We start from the raw sequence: 16,961 nt of genomic DNA on the forward strand, positions 1-16,961 counted from the left end.
CAGAATGAAAAAACTACCAAAAAATTTTTTAAATTATTTTTCAAGTTTCACTTCAACTTTGGCTCTCTGTAGGCAATAAATTTCCAGGTAAAAAAATTATAAACTATATTTTTCAGACACCATCGTGATAAAATGAGCAACTTTTCTTCAATAAATTTTGCTGTATGTCACACCAGTAAAAGGTTGGAATTTGGGGGGGAATCATGGAATTCCAGCCAAACAGTCAGTCCAAATAAAAATCTGATTTCACAGTAGATGGTGGTGTAAGATTTATCCCCTAGGTTCACAGTAGAGTTATAAGGATGCTTTCCTACAACTTTTATTCGATGAGATTCATTCCAAAATAGACAACTACAAAAATTTACAATTTTTTTTTTTTTGTTTCACTGCAACTTTGGCTCTCTGTAGGCAGTAAATTTCTAGGTCAAAGACTATAAACTATATTTTACAGACTCCATTGTGATAAAATAAGCAACTTTTCTTCAATAAATTTTCCTGTACGTCACACCAGTAAAAAGTTGGAATTTTGGGGGAATCTAGGAATTCCAGCCAAATGCGACAACCTAGAAATAAACGGATTTCACAGCAGAGTGCACCAGAAAATTTTCTATAAAACATCTTTATGATGTTTTCTCAGTTTCAAAGTCCATTTTCCGCTGACTTTTGCATTCAAAAGGGGTTAACTGCAGCAACAACTCCATAAACTGGGTATCGCCAGCACAAGCCGCGACAGCCCTTACTTTAGCAGACGACACCATGTTGATACAGGGCGACAGCTTTATTTACACTGTGGATGTGGTTGCATAAATGTATGTTTATAATATTGAAGCTGATTTAGTTTAAAAGCCTATAAGTTAGGCATAGAGTGAAGACAACACCATCACCCTAACCACTGACCTGAGGAGGAGCGTGCTAAGTCCTGAGTGATGTTGACCAGCATGGGGGCTGCGAGAGAGCGCACAGCAGACCCAGCCAAAAACACCTGGAACTCAGAGCTTGCTTGCAGAACTTCTGTCACAGCTTGCCACAACTCACTTAGCCCAATATATTTATCAGCAAGGGTATCTGCATCTACCTGATGGAAAGGAGAAATACTTAATTACGTATTAGTATAAACAAACGACTGGTGGAAAAAGGTACCTCAAAAAAGACATATACCCAGTTATACATGAATAATTTACTGGTGCACACAAATTCACAGACTGCCACAGCTCCTCCACCCCTGGGTAGTATCTAGAATGGTGTTTGATTCTATCTGCATAAATGACAGACACAACAAAGTATTTCTATGGCAATGAAGTGACTAAAGGCATAATTGATTACTAAGAGAATTTACTAAGTACCTCTGTTAGACCTCCTACTTCTGCCTGAGATGCCTGCATGGCAAAGTAGAAATCATGATAAAGGAATCATAGGTGGGCTGCTTAATATGACAAAATTAATGCCTGAGTATCCTCCTAAAATGCAGTCTCTCTAAAACTGTGTCTACTACCATGCAGCAATTTTCTTTCTAATGACTGATAATGGAGTATTCAAAATACCATAACTGATAAAATCAATATCTCATGGAATAGTAGCAGGCCACAGACATTATTAAAAAAATAGTGACTTAAAAACATTCATATCAATAGTAATTTATTGAAGTCTAAGCCCTACAAAAGAAAACAATTGAATATTATAATATATTGAGCCATAAAGTACACTATGAGCAACAATATATTTAACTACCTGTGAAGATTTTCCTTAAAAGCTTCCTGTTTTACATAGCTCAATCCACTCTTGTGGCAAATATTACACATCAACTCTATGTATAAGGAAGAGATGGAATTGATGAGCCCCTAAATACTAAACATACATGAGCTTACATCACATTAAGGGATGCTACAGTCATGGGAAAGCCCTCTAGGAGGGCATTAAGGGTCAAAACTTTGTGCCAGTGAAATGCTAGGATTTTCTCTTTTCTACACTCACACACGTCCTCTGCGTGCAACGAAACACACAAGAAATTAATCCAGACAAGGAAAGGTTTGCCGGCGCCGGGGATCGAACCCGCGACCAGCGTAACGGGAGAGCCACTCCTTTACCAGTCGGCCAAAGAGGTACCCCACTGGCTAAATGGGTTATGGGAGGCTCGCCCATCAGGCAAGTCATGTCACTACACCTGAAGTACAAGGTTGATGGTCAAGACACAGGTAACTTTGTATCTTTTCTGAAATCAATTTGAGTTATTCCTGAATGTGCTCAAAATGTGAAAAATGCAAAATATTAAGAAAAAATTGTAAGAAAAGAATTCTAAAAGTGAGCACATTATTTTTCAGAAAAGTGTTTCTTATCCCGTAATTTGCAATAGGATACAATGGCCAAAACTTGCCATTGGTCACACAAACAATGTTAATACAACTTGTTTTCCATTATAGTTCACCATTAAATGATTTTAAGTCATTTCTTTGTTTATTTGGTAAAACTAAGAAATGATTTGTGGCAAGAAAATGTATTAAAGTGACGTAATATCACCATTCAGCATCATGAAATGTTCTTTTAAAGCATCTGGGCAACCAACAGCTATTGAAAGTTGTATTATACTTAACTGTATTGTATTTATCTATTGTAAAAATGATTATTTATATAAAAAAGGGAGGAGTTCAATGCTTGCCAGCTACCCCCAAGAGCCTGTAGTTCATTATGAGGCCATGAGATTATTATGCCTTTACAGCTTATGGCTGGATGATTAGGTGGCCTAATTTGTTTTTATATTATTTTTTCCCTTAACTGTAAGTATCTTTGTCTTATTTAAATATTCTCTATTTTCAAATTACTCCCCAGCCATAAAATTTAAATTCCTTAACCCCTTCACTCCGGCAACGCCGACGTCGACGTCCGACTGTGTCACTGTATGGAAAGGGTTAGTCCTCTTCTAACCCTCTTAATCCTCTTCCATTTCCTCTTAATCCTCTTCTAAACCTCTTGAGAAAATGGAAGAGGACTAAGAGGAATTTAGAGGAGGATTGAGAGGTTTAGAAGAGGATTAATCCTCTTCAATTTCCTCTTGACCCTTTCCATACTCTGACGCCGACATCTGCGTCACGGATGGAAAGGGTTAAAAGAATCTGGCATAGTGATGGATAGCTATGGCTTGTCAAGCATACCAACAAGTAGATGCTAGGGAGGTTGGTATTTTGTATTCATCATACTATCTCTTAAGAGACACAATGGTCAAGAACCACCACTTTGCCTATGTGATCGAGTATCGGGCCAAGAATTTTCCTTTCGGATCTCTTAATGTAGACTTTATTCCTTTCTACATACCTTCCAACCTTCTTCTGGATGTTCAGGAGCAACAGTAGGAGACTCTGTAAGCCTAGGTGTCTGGTGTTTCAGCTTCCCCACACTCTCAGCTGCCTCACACTTCCTTTTGGGTGTAGAATGTCTACTGGGACCACTGTAAATTGCTGCCTCATTCACCTGGTCAGAAGGAAAAGACTCACTGGCAGAAGAACTTCCATTGGCAGGTCCTTCGAGGGTTACACTTTCCTCATATTCAAGTTGGCCACTTTCCTTAACTAACACTTCACTGCCAACCCACTGTTCTGCTTCAGGTTCATTATTGATGCTTTCTGCATTTATATCTACATCATAACCTTCTGCTTTGAATACATCATCTGACTGCTTGTCTTCCTCGTGACTGACAGCCAACTCATGGCAATGGTCAGCATCTTCATAATATTTATCTGTGGGACATGTACTTGGGTAGTCCTTGGAACTTTCTTCAGATTCTGCATTCTCTATCTTCCTTGCCCTTTGTCTCTCGAGAGCATCTTTTTCTGTCTCTTCTAAATGACCAATGACACTCACTCCAAGCTCTATGCTGTCTGTTAGCATTCTGTTACCCTTAGTATAATGTTTGAAGTCTTCACTTGGATCACATTCAATATTACAACCATCAGCTACAATCACATTGGAATCCACTTCTTCACTGTCATGTCTAGGTGTAGTCTCATCACTCTCAACCACATTACAGTGTTCCTCACTATTGTCCATGCTCTGGTGTGTGCGTATGAAGAACTTCTGGCGAACCTCCTCAGCCTTCATGCCAAAGTAGGCAGACCAGAATTCATCTTGTTCAATGATCTCCCATTCAAACAGCTTGGCAAAGACCATTTCATTTTCCTCATCCATCTCCCCCATGACTAGTAAGCTTGGCTTCAATTTCAGTTCCTTCTTAACTGTATTGCACAAGAGAAGGAAAGTTTCATGCCTTAGGCCTTGAATTTCCTTGCAGTTAGCAATAAGTCCAGGACCATAACTATTAAGAAATTCCATCAGTTTTGCATCATCTGACTCCATTAATGTTAGTCGAAGACATTTAATGAGACTTGCTAAAGTTTCTTTTTCATTACCTTGTCTGGTAATGTAGTTTGCTACACTGTCATTACATATCCCCTTTATCACAGGAATAACCAAGTGTTCACATATAGCAAGCTTTACATCTGTGTTGCTCTGACAGACGAGTCTCACTATGTGATTTATTACCTTGGAAGTAATCTCTGCACTGGAGAGAAGTTTTCTATAAACAGCAAGACCTTCCCAAAACACAGCAGAATGAGTGTTTCTCTCTACACTCTCTCCTTCACGTGCCTGAAATTGATGATAAGGACTTTTGCCTTTGGTAATAAAATTTGTCATGAATGACTCATCTGAAGTGTAGTCATTAGACATTAAATTACTCCCAGTCTCTGACTTCAGCTTTTGGCAGAAGCAACACTTGACTGGCTCTGTAACTGCCAAGCCACTCAGGTCACGCCAAACAATATTTTCAATAAAAAAAGTCACAAAAGTAACAACATGTGTTAATTGCTCTGGAAGACCTTCAAGAAGTTTGCCCAGTACAGCCTTTGAACTCATACAGCAGCATAAGCCACACCTAGATAATGCTTTTATTGCAACGGCTGAAAGCTCAGCCTCTTTGCTGCCAGCAAAGCAGTCAAGTAAAATATCACAAAAATTTGATATCATGCACCTTCCAGGATGAATTGTTTTGATGTTATCTGCATTTATCCCAAAAACTTGAGAATGGTGATTCTGTACAGTTTGGTACTCACAAAACCTGTGACTCTTTTTGTCACACTTTTCTGAATGATAGATATCTTCCCTCCAGTACTTCATGTACATAACTAAGTGACTGATAGAGTCCAGAATCTCAGCTTGTTTGTTTAAAGACAATGACTCGCTATGTAATACAATTTTCTTAATTATTTCTGCACCATTATTTTGAAGAAATGCAATATGAAGGTGCAGACACTCTAGTACTTCCTTCCATTCTAGTTTAAGGCAAGTACAGCTTTGAAGCAGAAAGAGGAGGCCAGTGATGATATCCAGAGCCAGACCTTCTTTACCTGCATCATACTCGTAACTGCCAGAATCTTTTTTAATTTCAGTACAGTCCTTATGAACAGAATTGCTTGCATCAGAGTCAACTTTATGATCTAGTAAAGAACACACTAATTTCAAAAGTTTTGGAATAATTCCAAATTCAGTCACATTGTGCAGCATTTCACTTGACTTCAAAAATCTTTGTATGGATGAGAACACAAGCTTTAACATCCATGTGAGCAGTAGTTGCAAGTCTTGGGATTTTTCTCTCTTATGCTTCAGTTCGGACACCATAGAGGTGAAAGTGTCAAGGGAAAACTGCAATATATCATGAGTTGCCAGTAAGGGTGAGGAGAGATGCTTCTGTTCTGCCTCATACATTGCCAGCTGTATCTGTATGGATATGATGCACTGCAGGAGTTCAACTAAGGATAAAGAAGGAAGGCTCTCACTTGGGAGAATCTTGTTCTTAGGTGAGATAACACTTCCACTAGAGTCAGGGTCAGGTTGCCTTTCATCATCACTGTAGACAACACGAGTGAAGTAATCAAAGTCATTGGGGTTCATAGTGAATTTGACAAGAGCTTTACCTAGCCGACTACGCCTGGGATTATCCTCTCCTTCAGAGTCTGACTGTTCGTATGGGACAGATGTAGAGTACTTTTTCCTTCTCTTCTTCCCCACCTTTTTAAGGCTTTGGAAGCTAGAAAGACTGCTACTTTTTGACACTGAAGTTTGTATCCAAGGATGGGGAGTTGAGAAACTACTGCTCCTACCACCAGAGTTGCTGCGAGAGTTTGTTGAATGTATGACAGGGGCAAATATATCCTCAAGGCTCAAATTGGTGGATGGAATAAATCTAAACAGAGTGGAATCCTTATTGATACTTTTTGCTGCATCAGGGGCATCATCATGTTTCTTTCCATTGAGTAGTGGTGGTACTTCAGGCTCTCGATCACTTCTTGCTGGATTTCTCTTGGGTGCATCATCAAGCAAGGAGTTTTTTAACATAAATGTAAATATGAAAGCCAGAACATGACTGATTTCCCTCCCTCCAGTCAAGCCCTGAAAGAAGGAAATGAATAACTTTTAGCACTAATCGGATCAGTCCATGTTTCATAGATAGGAAATATAGCATATTGAATAAATCAAATTAACTAACTGGGCAAATAATAATTCCTGCATTTGCTTTAATTAACCCCTAAAGCCCGAGTTTTAAGAGTTTTAATATGTGCAACCCTGTAGAGGGGGTTTTGATAATGATAGACAATATAAACCTGATGATACCATAATAGACTCTCCTGCATCTGAATATTCGTGCTGCCAACTTTCAACGACATGAACAATTTGTCCTGAAGTAAAAATTTGAGGAATTAGGTTTAGTTTGCAGTCCACCGCACGGTGACAGTGAAAAGCACTGAGATGTAAACAATAGTACGTTATTACAGCGGCATCGTTCATAACGTGCTTGTGCTCTCTCCACAAATTCAGTGTTGTTTGTGATTATCATACCCCCATTATGCCTACTGTTAAGTGTAAAAGAAGTGGTGATGCAGGAGGTAGTGTTAAGAAATGACAGGTATCATAATGGAAATAGATGTAGATATAAAAAAGAAAGTATAGCGAGGTGAAGAAGTTGAACTTTGCCTTTTTGAACATGAATCATTCAACCATTAGCACGATTCTCAAAAACAAGGACAAGATATTGAAACATGAAAATTTCAGTCCAATGCAGTCTGTCAGTCCTGTATATATCCTTATGTTGTACTTACAAACAAATGGACTTATAAACAAATCTTTGGAACCAATCCTGTTTGTACTAAGTAGGGAAGATTTTGTATAATATAATGATGAAACTTTATATAGGGAAAGACATAACAAAGCAGCATTACGAAATGAAGAGTAACTAAAACAAATGGTTTATATCTGGTCAGTGGCAAGAGAAAATTACACCTTCCATACAGCAAACTTACCGCTACACCAAGTTGGTCAAGGGCTACTAGGATCTTTGCGCCACAGCCCTTCTGAAGGTAGAGAGTTAGAGCAGCTGCATTTTGGGCCTCTTTTCCCTGTCCAGAATCATTCCCACTGTTACTCTCCTCTTGGCTCTCCTCAACCTGTGTCTTGGGGGACTGTAATACCTGTGGCACTTCCCCTCCTTGGTTGTCACACTCAACTAACTGGAATGTTTTTCTGTCTGCTTCAGTGCCATCATTGCTTTCTTTTTCTGATGCACTGGATTTGTTTTGCAAAGTTGAGTTTCCTTCACATATTATTTCATAGTTTTGATTACTGTTGTCTTGGGGATGACTGGCCATACCCTCACTGCATGGAGAGTCACAAATAGTATTGGTTTCCTTGCCTTCCTTTTCATGGTCTTCATCAGAGAATTTGCCATTCTCAGTTGGTGTGCTGTTTGGGCTATGCACACTTTCACTTGCACCCTTGGTCTGCCTACTCAGAGCCTCAGAAAAGACTGATCTATGACCTGTAATTTCAGTTAGTTCACCTTCTGGACTGACCCTCCTTGAGTAATTTAGTGGATGTTGATCTAGAAGAACAGATTCAGAGTCATAGGGATCATAATTGCACTGTGCCTTATGACTGTTGCATCTGAAAAATGCCTTTGAGCTATCCTTGTCTGAGGTTGGCTGTACCTCTGGTAATTGCTCTTGAGTCTCAAAATTGTGGTCTGAATCTGGTAATAGGTGTTCCTGAACAAGATGAGGGAGATGAGAGGGAAAGGTGAAGCAGTGACTCCGGCTGGCAGCAGTTTTGTTAGTGACTCGTGGCCTGCAGCCCCTTGAGCCATCACTAGCCCGGGATGCATCACTGACAATGGACCCAACAGAACGTGAGGTGGCACTAGAGGAAGTATCACTGTCATAGCTCACTGATCCCAGGCATATGTGCTCAATGTCTGCCAAAAACTGTCCACCCAACAGACTCACCACACTGCTCAGGTCACTGAAAATATGGAACAGTGGAAAATGTTATTCACTCATGTTTTCAAGAAAAAACAATAAATATGGACAGATTCAAAATTACTCTGAAGTATGCTAGTAATCTAAAATGCAAACATTTGGCTAGATTCAATTAATTAAAATAACTGAAGTAAATCAACTCTGCAAAAAAAAAAAAAAAAAAAAAAAAAAATAGCATAAAATTCAAACATATAACTTTCATGAATGACAATTCTTATGAAACACCTCCAGTCTTACCTGAAGTGTAGGAGGTTAGAAAGAGGAGCCTCACCCCTTGAGGAGGACAACAGGAGACCCAGGAAATCATTGAGGTGGTTTCGACGCTCCTGTAAACCCACAAAAAGCTCAAATACACTAATCTAGATAACAAAGAGCAACTCTTACCATTTCAGCTTTTTACATAGTAAACAATAGCTTAATCATGACTGCATCTATTTCATAAATCACTAAAAATTCAATTAGGGTGAGTTGGGGATGAACCGTACATGTGGATGTAACATACAGAGGCTCCCATGGCCACATTTGTAAGTTTAAAATGGTCTCCCTCCAACAGGTATTAGGGAAAATGGGTGCATACAGCTGAACAATTGGCTAGGAATGCTTGGATAATTTTTTTTTTTTTTTTTTTTTTTTCAATGTACTATTTGGCCACCAATTACTGATCTCTGGTGTCCATGGATAGACCAAGAGTGTGGCGATAAGGCACGGAATGCTGGAATGTGTCTAGATGTGATGAAATAAAGTGATGAAAGTGAACCCCAAAGTCACAGGATGACATTAGTGCTTGTTCAAATGTAAAAGGATGAATTGATGAAGTATCTGTCAGTCTTGCACCTTGGTTGCAGCAAAAGATACATGTATAAAGGAGTTATTGGTGCTGCCATTCTAAAATTCTCCCATTTTTTACATTTAAACCCCTCGTATCACTACTTTTTTAAGCTAAAGTAATAGGAATCGTTATTGCACCAAAACAAGTAATATGAAAAAGTTAATGAAGTGTTTGATGTAATGATTGGTCTTAGGATTGAGCATGGAGGCTACTGTGGCATACTGATGGCCGCATTCCCTATGTGGCCTCTTGCATCAGTCTCATCCACCCACTTCATTAATACAAAATCAAACTCTTCAAAGCTCACCCTTACATCTATAGATTCAAGAGGTTAAAATATTGCACAGCAACACACAAATAACTTTAAACCATATGAGAGAGAGCTTTTGAGCTAAGGGTGATGTAGCCATGATCGAGATTAATCAATAATCAATCAATGGGAGCATGAGCCAGGGGGCGCATTGACTCGCCCACCCTACAACGCCAAGTCCGGGGGTCACTCCAGGCGAGTCTCCATCCAGGCCCCCTTCCCATCCTGAGTACCCCCCGGCAGGATCTATCGACTTGCTCAAGCTGCGAACTCCGTGGGCATCCCCTTGGCATTCTCCACTCAGGATAGTCTCTTACAGAAACATTCCAACGAGCAGGATCAGCTTCAGGGTAATGTGCCACATGCCCGTATACTCGGAGTTGGCATTGATGGACTATGTCGGTAATATATGTCGAATCAATCTCACAGAGTAGTCGCCAGTTTGACACAAAGTGATATCCTATGATTCTGCATGGACATTTATTACCAAAAGCATCAATCTGCCTCTCCAAGTCCCCATTTGCTGTCTATGTCTCGCAACCATAGAGTAAGACAGGGAGCACAAGGGACTTGAAGATCCGGATCTTTGTCCTTCTGCACAGGTATCGACAATGCCATATACAGTAAAACCTCACCATTTGCGCACATATGGGCGGTCTGAATGTGCGCAAATGGCGAATGCGCAAATGGCAAGCTTAATAATCTATGGGAAAAATACATATGGGCAGTCACAGCCCAAAACACCCCCAACCAGGAGGGAAAAAAAAAAAAAAAAAAAAAAAAAAAAAAAAAAAAAAAGGGCATGATGGTGGTGCAAAGGTGAGGCAGAAAACATCAAATAATCGCAGTCACCACGAGACCAGGAGAGGCGATAGGGCAATGGCGGAAAACGACATGTTGTGTACGTTGGCAGTGTTCTTCACTGGCGGCAGAGGGCGCGCGGGTGGCAGACAGCTGTAGCTTGCCAGGTGGTTTCAAGGTCGGGGCAAAACTTAAGAATAACCACTCTAAACCAATATTCGTAGTAATTTAACACGTGAAAGAATTAGTATTATAATGCATTTTCGTATACGTTTTACCTTGGGGAGGGGCCAGGGGGGCAAGCCTCTTTAATTATAGAGTTAGGTGGCTTGGATTTTCTAAGTCCATTGTTATTGTTTCACAAGCGCCTCTATACACAGACTGAGCCTCATACCTGCCTTGCAGTGCACCCTACAAACTAGTTCCTAAGTCAGTAATATCCAAAATGCGCATGGATTATAACGATTTCGGACAAAAAAAAGGTCTTGTAAGAGTTTTACGTTATTTTTTTCTCTATATTAAAGCAACTAATGCTGCAGCTATTTGTATTTTCTAATACATTCGTAAAATGTTACTACGCGAGGGTATCAGCGGCGGCACCAGACGGTGGGTTCCTGAAGTCAGTTGTTTTCAAGCCGCCATAATGGATGGAAGGCCTGACACTCACTCCCTCAAAATATCCGTCTACTTTACCTTTCGGTAAGTGTTAACTGAGTATTTAACCTCTTTATTGGTGTGCATGTAGGCTGACAAAAGGACCGATTACTATCCCAGTACCGGGTCCAACAAAGACACGGGCGTGTCAAGTGTAACATATGGTGTGACAAGCACGTGTCAGAAAACAAACGGATATTGTTCAATGCGCGATACTTATAGTGGAATTTGAGTAAAATGGAGGCCAGGGTCATACGTAGCAGTCGGTAGGTCACTCCCGCGTCAGTTAACAGCAGGAGCGTCAGTTCGATCTGGATGACAGCTGTCACAAATCTGTTTTATTTTGTACCTTAAACTACTCGGTAAAAATGATCTAGCATCAACTTACAAGAAGTGGACGGGTTAACCGTCAGTATTGTACCATATGTAATTATGAAACATGACATTTCCCAAGAGTTGCTCGACTACGATTGGGGTGGTGGGGTGGGGGATCAACTACACTGACCATCCAATTACATGCCCTACACTCGTCAACAGACCCGCTGCAGTGGCTACTATATTATATAAGAATAGATTACAAGAGTATACGTTAGGGAATTTCCTTTCTTTAGAGACTAGGGATTTTTCCCGATTTTGGGGATTTTTGTAGGGACATTTTGAAAGCCCATTTTTCAGTGATTTGGCCGTCCACCACCAAAACCACTGTTCCCTACAGGGATTAATCGAGCTAACGACCACCAAAACCACAGCTCCCTAAAGGGATTAATCGAGCTAACGCCGCCGCCGCAAAATAGCTTGCATTCATTACCTACCGTATGAAGCATCACTAGGTCTTCATATATTTTTTTTCTACAAATGTTTGGTTAGCGACGGTACGCTTGGTTAGCAACGGTACGCTTGGTTAGCGTTGGTATGCTTGGTTAGCGATGGTACGCTTGGTTAGCGATGGTACGCTTGGTTAGCGATGGTACGCTTGGTTAGCGATGGTATGCTTGGTTAGCGATGGTATGCTTGGTTAGCGATGGTACGCTTGGTTAGCGATGGTATGCTTGGTTAGCGACTAGCCCACGCATGTGAGACCAGGTCCACCACGCGTGGTTATTTTTTTTTTAGAACACGTAGCCCAACGGCTGCCGTGCTGAGGGCCGGGTATAGCCCGGGCCTGTTCAGCCCGAGTCCCGGATGACCTTGAGTCATGGTTCAGGGCTGTTTTGGGGTGGTTAGCGATGGTATGCTTGGTTAGCGATTAGCCCACGCATGTGAGTATACAGTAGGGATTTTCCCTACTTTCGAGACTAGGGATTTTTTCCTGATTTAGGGATTTTTCTAGGGAAATTTTGGAAGGCCATTTTTCAGTGATATGGGCTCCCCCCCCCCAATACCCCGGTTCCCCACAGTTCCCCAGGCTTGTCTTGGGGGATTGGGGGGGCTGGGGTGGTGGATGAGGTGGAGTGGTGATTCTTAAGATTTACCAAGGTCGGTAGTGGTGATGAAGGTGGTGTTGAAGGTGATGGTGGTGAGGAAAGAGGTGGTGGTGGTGGTGATGATGAAGGTGAGGTGGTGATGGAAGAAGTGGTGGTGATGAATGTGGGGTAGTGATGAAAGTTGTGGTGGTGATTAAAGAAGTGGTGGTGATGAAAGTTGTGGTGGTGATGAAAGTTGTGGTGGTGATGAAAGAAGTGGTGGTGATGAATGTGGGGTAGGGATGAAAGTTGTGGTGGTGATGGAAGAAGTGGTGGTGATGAATGTGGGGTAGTGATGAAAGTTGTGGTGGTGATTAAAGAAGTGGTGGTGATGAAAGTTGTGGTGGTGATGAAAGTTGTGGTGGTGATGAAAGTTGTGGTGGTGATGAAAGAAGTGGTGGTGATGAATGTGGGGTAGGGATGAAAGTTGTGGTGGTGATGAAAGAAGTGGTGGTGATGAAAGTTGTGGTGGTGATGGAAGAAGTGGTGGTGATGAATGCGGGGTAGTGATGAAAGAAGTGGTGGTGATGAAAGTTGTGGTGGTGATGAAAGTTGTGGTGGTGATGGAAGAAGTGGTGGTGATGAATGTGGGGTAGTGATGAAAGTTGTGGTGGTGATGGAAGAAGTGGTGGTGATGAATGTGGGGTAGGGATGAAAGTTGTGGTGATGATGAAAGAAGTGGTGGTGATGAAAGTTGTGGTGGTGATGAAAGTTGTGGTGGTGATGAATGTGGGGTAGTGATAAAAGTTGTGGTGGTGATGAATGTGGGGTAGTGATGAAAGTTGTGGTGGTGATGAAAGAAGTGGTGGTGATGGAAGAAGTGGTGGTGATGAATGTGGGGTAGTGATGAAAGTTGTGGTGGTGATGAATGTGGGGTAGTGATGAAAGTTGTGGTGGTGATGAAAGTTGTGGTGGTGATGAATGTGGGGTAGTGATGAAAGTTGTGGTGGTGATGAATGTGGGGTAGTGATGAAAGTTGTGGTGGTGATGAATGTGGGGTAGTGATGAAAGTTGTGGTGATGATGAAAGAAGTGGTGGTGATGAAAGTTGTGGTGGTGATGAAAGTTGTGGTGGTGATGGAAGAAGTGGTGGTGATGAATGTGGGGTAGTGATGAAAGTTGTGGTGGTGATGAAAGTTGTGGTGGTGATGAATGTGGGGTAGTGATGAAAGTTGTGGTGGTGATGAATGTGGGGTAGTGATGAAAGTTGTGGTGGTGATGAATGTGGGGTAGTGATGAAAGTTGTGGTGGTGATGAAAGAAGTGGTGGTGATGAATGTGGGGTAGTGATGAAAGTTGTGGTGGTGATGAAAGTTGTGGTGGTGATGAAAGAAGTAGTGATGATGAATGTGGGGTAGTGATGAAAGTTGTGGTGGTGATGAATGTGGGGTAGTGATGAAAGTTGTGGTGGTGATAAAAGAAGTGGTGGTGATGAAAGTTGTAGTGGTGATGAAAGTTGTGGTGGTGATGAATGTGGGGTAGTGATGAAAGTTGTGGTGATGATGAAAGAAGTGGTGGTGATGAAAGTTGTGGTGGTGATGGAGGTGGTGATGAAAGTTGTGGTGGTGATGGAAGAAGTGGTGGTGATGAATGTGGGGTAGTGATGAAAGTGGTGGTGGTGATGAAAGTGGTGGTGATGAAAGTTGTGGTGGTGATGGAAGAAGTGGTGGTGATGAATGTGGGGTAGTGATGAAAGTTGTGGTGGTAATGAAAGAGGTGGTGGTGATGAATGTGGGGTAGTGATGAAAGTTGTGGTGGTGATGAATGTGGGGTAGTGATGGAAGAAGTGGTGGTGATGAATGTGGGGTAGTGATGAAAGTTGTGGTGGTGATGAAAGTGGTGGTGATGAAAGTTGTGGTGGTGATGGAAGAAGTGGTGGTGATGAATGTGGGGTAGTGATGAAAGTTGTGGTGGTGATGAATGTGAAGTAGTGATGAAAGTTGTGGTGGTGATGAATGTGGGGTAGTGATGGAAGAAGTGGTGGTGATGAATGTGGGGTAGTGATGAAAGTTGTGGTGGTGATGAAAGTGGTGGTGATGAAAGTTGTGGTGGTGATGGAAGAAGTGGTGGTGATGAATGTGGGGTAGTGATGAAAGTTGTGGTGGTGATGAATGTGAAGTAGTGATGAAAGTTGTGGTGGTGATGAATGTGGGGTAGTGATGAAAGTTGTGGTGGTGATGAATGTGGGGTAGTGATGAAAGTTGTGGTGGTGATGAATGTGGGGTGGTGATGAAAGTTGTGGTGGTGATGAATGTGGGGTAGTGATGAAAGTTGTGGTGGTGATGAAAGAAGTAGTGATGATGAATGTGGGGTAGTGATGAAAGTTGTGGTGGTGATGAATGTGGGGTAGTGATGAAAGTTGTGGTGGTGATGAATGTGGGGTAGTGATGAAAGTTGTGGTGGTGATGAATGTGGGGTAGTGATGAAAGTTGTGGTGGTGATGAAAGTTGTGGTGGTGATGAAAGTTGTGGTGGTGATGAAAGTTGTGGAAGTGATGAAAGAAGTGGTGGTGATGAAAGTTGTAGTGGTGATGAAAGTTGTGGTGGTGATGAAAGTTGTGGTGGTGATGAAAGTTGTGGTAGTGATGAAAGAAGTGGTGGTGATGAAAGTTGTAGTGGTGATGAAAGTTGTGGTGGTGATGAATGTGGGGTAGTGATGAAAGTTGTGGTGATGATGAAAGAAGTGGTGGTGATGAATGTGGGGTAGTGATGAAAGTTGTGGTGGTGATGGAAGTGGTGGTGATGAAAGTTGTGGTGGTGATGGAAGTGGTGGTGATGAAAGTTGTGGTGGTGATGAAAGTGGTGGTGATGAAAGTTGTGGTGATGAAAGTTGTGGTGGTGATGGAAGTGGTGGTGATGAAAGTTGTGGTGATGATGAAAGTGGTGGTGATGAAAGTTATGGTGGTGATGGAAGAAGTGGTGGTGATGAATGTGGGGTAGTGATGAAAGTTGTGGTGGTGATGAATGTGGGGTAGTGATGGAAGAAGTGGTGGTGATGAATGTGGGGTAGTGATGAAAGTTGTGGTGGTGATGAATGTGGGGTAGTGATGAAAGTTGTGGTGGTAATGAAAGAGGTGGTGGTGATGAATGTGGGGTTGTGATGAAAGTTGTGGTGGTGATGAATGTGGGGTAGTGATGAAAGTTGTGGTGGTAATGAAAGAGGTGGTGGTGATGAATGTGAAGTAGTGATGAAAGTTGTGGTGATGAAAGAAGTGGTGGTGATGATAGCAGTAGAGGTGATAAAAGTGGTGGCGGTGGTAGTGAAAGTGGAGAAGATGGTGACTTCATCCCCGTGGACCACCACCTTCGTCACCACCTTCACTTTCTTCACCACTACCACTATCATCACTACCACCACCTGGATCACCACCATCGCCACCCTCACCACCACAACCACCTTAATCGCCACCACTGTCTTCATCATCACTACAGACGCCCCCAGCCGTTCGCGGCCTCACCGTTCACGGATTCGCTTACATGCGGGTAGGGTAATTGCGACACCCCCCGCCGAACGCGGATGAAAATTCGCGTATACGCGGTCTGATCCTTACTAAGTGCCGCTTTCACAGTCACTTTTGTTTGTTTTGATTGTTACCTATGAGCGGCGATCACCGCTACAGTATTTCCACGTGAAAGTGGCCTATGGGGTAGTGGTGGTTGCAGAGGAAACGAGAGGTGTTAGGTGTGTGTGGCAAGGTGCGAGGCGGGGCTAACCCCGCACCCACCATTACCCCATCGGCCAGTTTCACGTGAAAATAGTAAAGCGGCGATCGCCGCTCATTGGTAACGATTAAAACAAAGAAAAGTGACTGTGAAAATGGCCCTAAATCCCAATATTATACATTTAAAATCCTTGATACTTACTGGGACCTGCCAGAACTGGTCCTTCTTAGAGACTCGAGGCTACTGCTTTGAGGAGTAAACAAACATGGCGGAGACTGGCAGAGGGGTAACGGGTATAAAATTTGTACGTGCGTACCGCCGGGAACAGCAACAAATGGACCTTCCAAGAGCCTAGTAAACACTCAAATTAATTAATAATGTACTGGATGTATATGGATATACATATGAATATTAATACAAAGGGGAGAGACGAGAATTCACTAATACTTGATGGCTGGGCGGAAGACGGTAAACACTGATGCGCAGTGTTGCCAAACTATCATACTCATCACATTGCATTTTTTCGTAGTTTCTGACCAATAACTACCACAAAAACACCACTCACCCACCAACCACTACTGCCTATGCACTCACACTCACCACAATCAACCACAACCGACCCATTAGTCTAACTTCAATTGTAGGTAAGCTACTTGAGAGCATAATTAGAGACAAAATTGTGAGTTACCTTGAAAGCCACTCATTAATTGGGGATTCACAACATGGCTTCCGTAACAAAAGATCCTGCCTATAAAACCTATTGACCTTCTATAACGACCTCTTCTCAGTTTATGACGTAACCAAATCATTGGACGTAGTCTATCTTGATTTCCAGAAAGCATATGACAATGTTCCACATCATAAATTACTTTATAAATTAAAGCAAATAG

At 42.0% G+C, this 16,961-nt stretch overlaps 1 protein-coding gene across 1 annotated transcript in view; it reads right to left on the minus strand.

Annotated features, from left to right (window-relative positions):
* Positions 1–16,961, minus strand: part of LOC127007617 (lysosomal-trafficking regulator-like) — a gene marked incomplete at its 3' end in the record, with an annotated part of 247,223 nt that overhangs the window by 203,364 nt on the left and 26,898 nt on the right. Inside the window, 4 exon segments of the mRNA XM_050878758.1 lie at positions 898–1,075; positions 3,307–6,435; positions 7,344–8,337; positions 8,592–8,680. Coding sequence (XP_050734715.1) covers positions 898–1,075; positions 3,307–6,435; positions 7,344–8,337; positions 8,592–8,680 — 4,390 coding nt within the window.

The sequence above is a fragment of the Eriocheir sinensis genome, chromosome 36 (assembly GCF_024679095.1).
Source record: "Eriocheir sinensis breed Jianghai 21 chromosome 36, ASM2467909v1, whole genome shotgun sequence".
NCBI classification, from domain to species: domain Eukaryota; kingdom Metazoa; phylum Arthropoda; class Malacostraca; order Decapoda; family Varunidae; genus Eriocheir; species Eriocheir sinensis.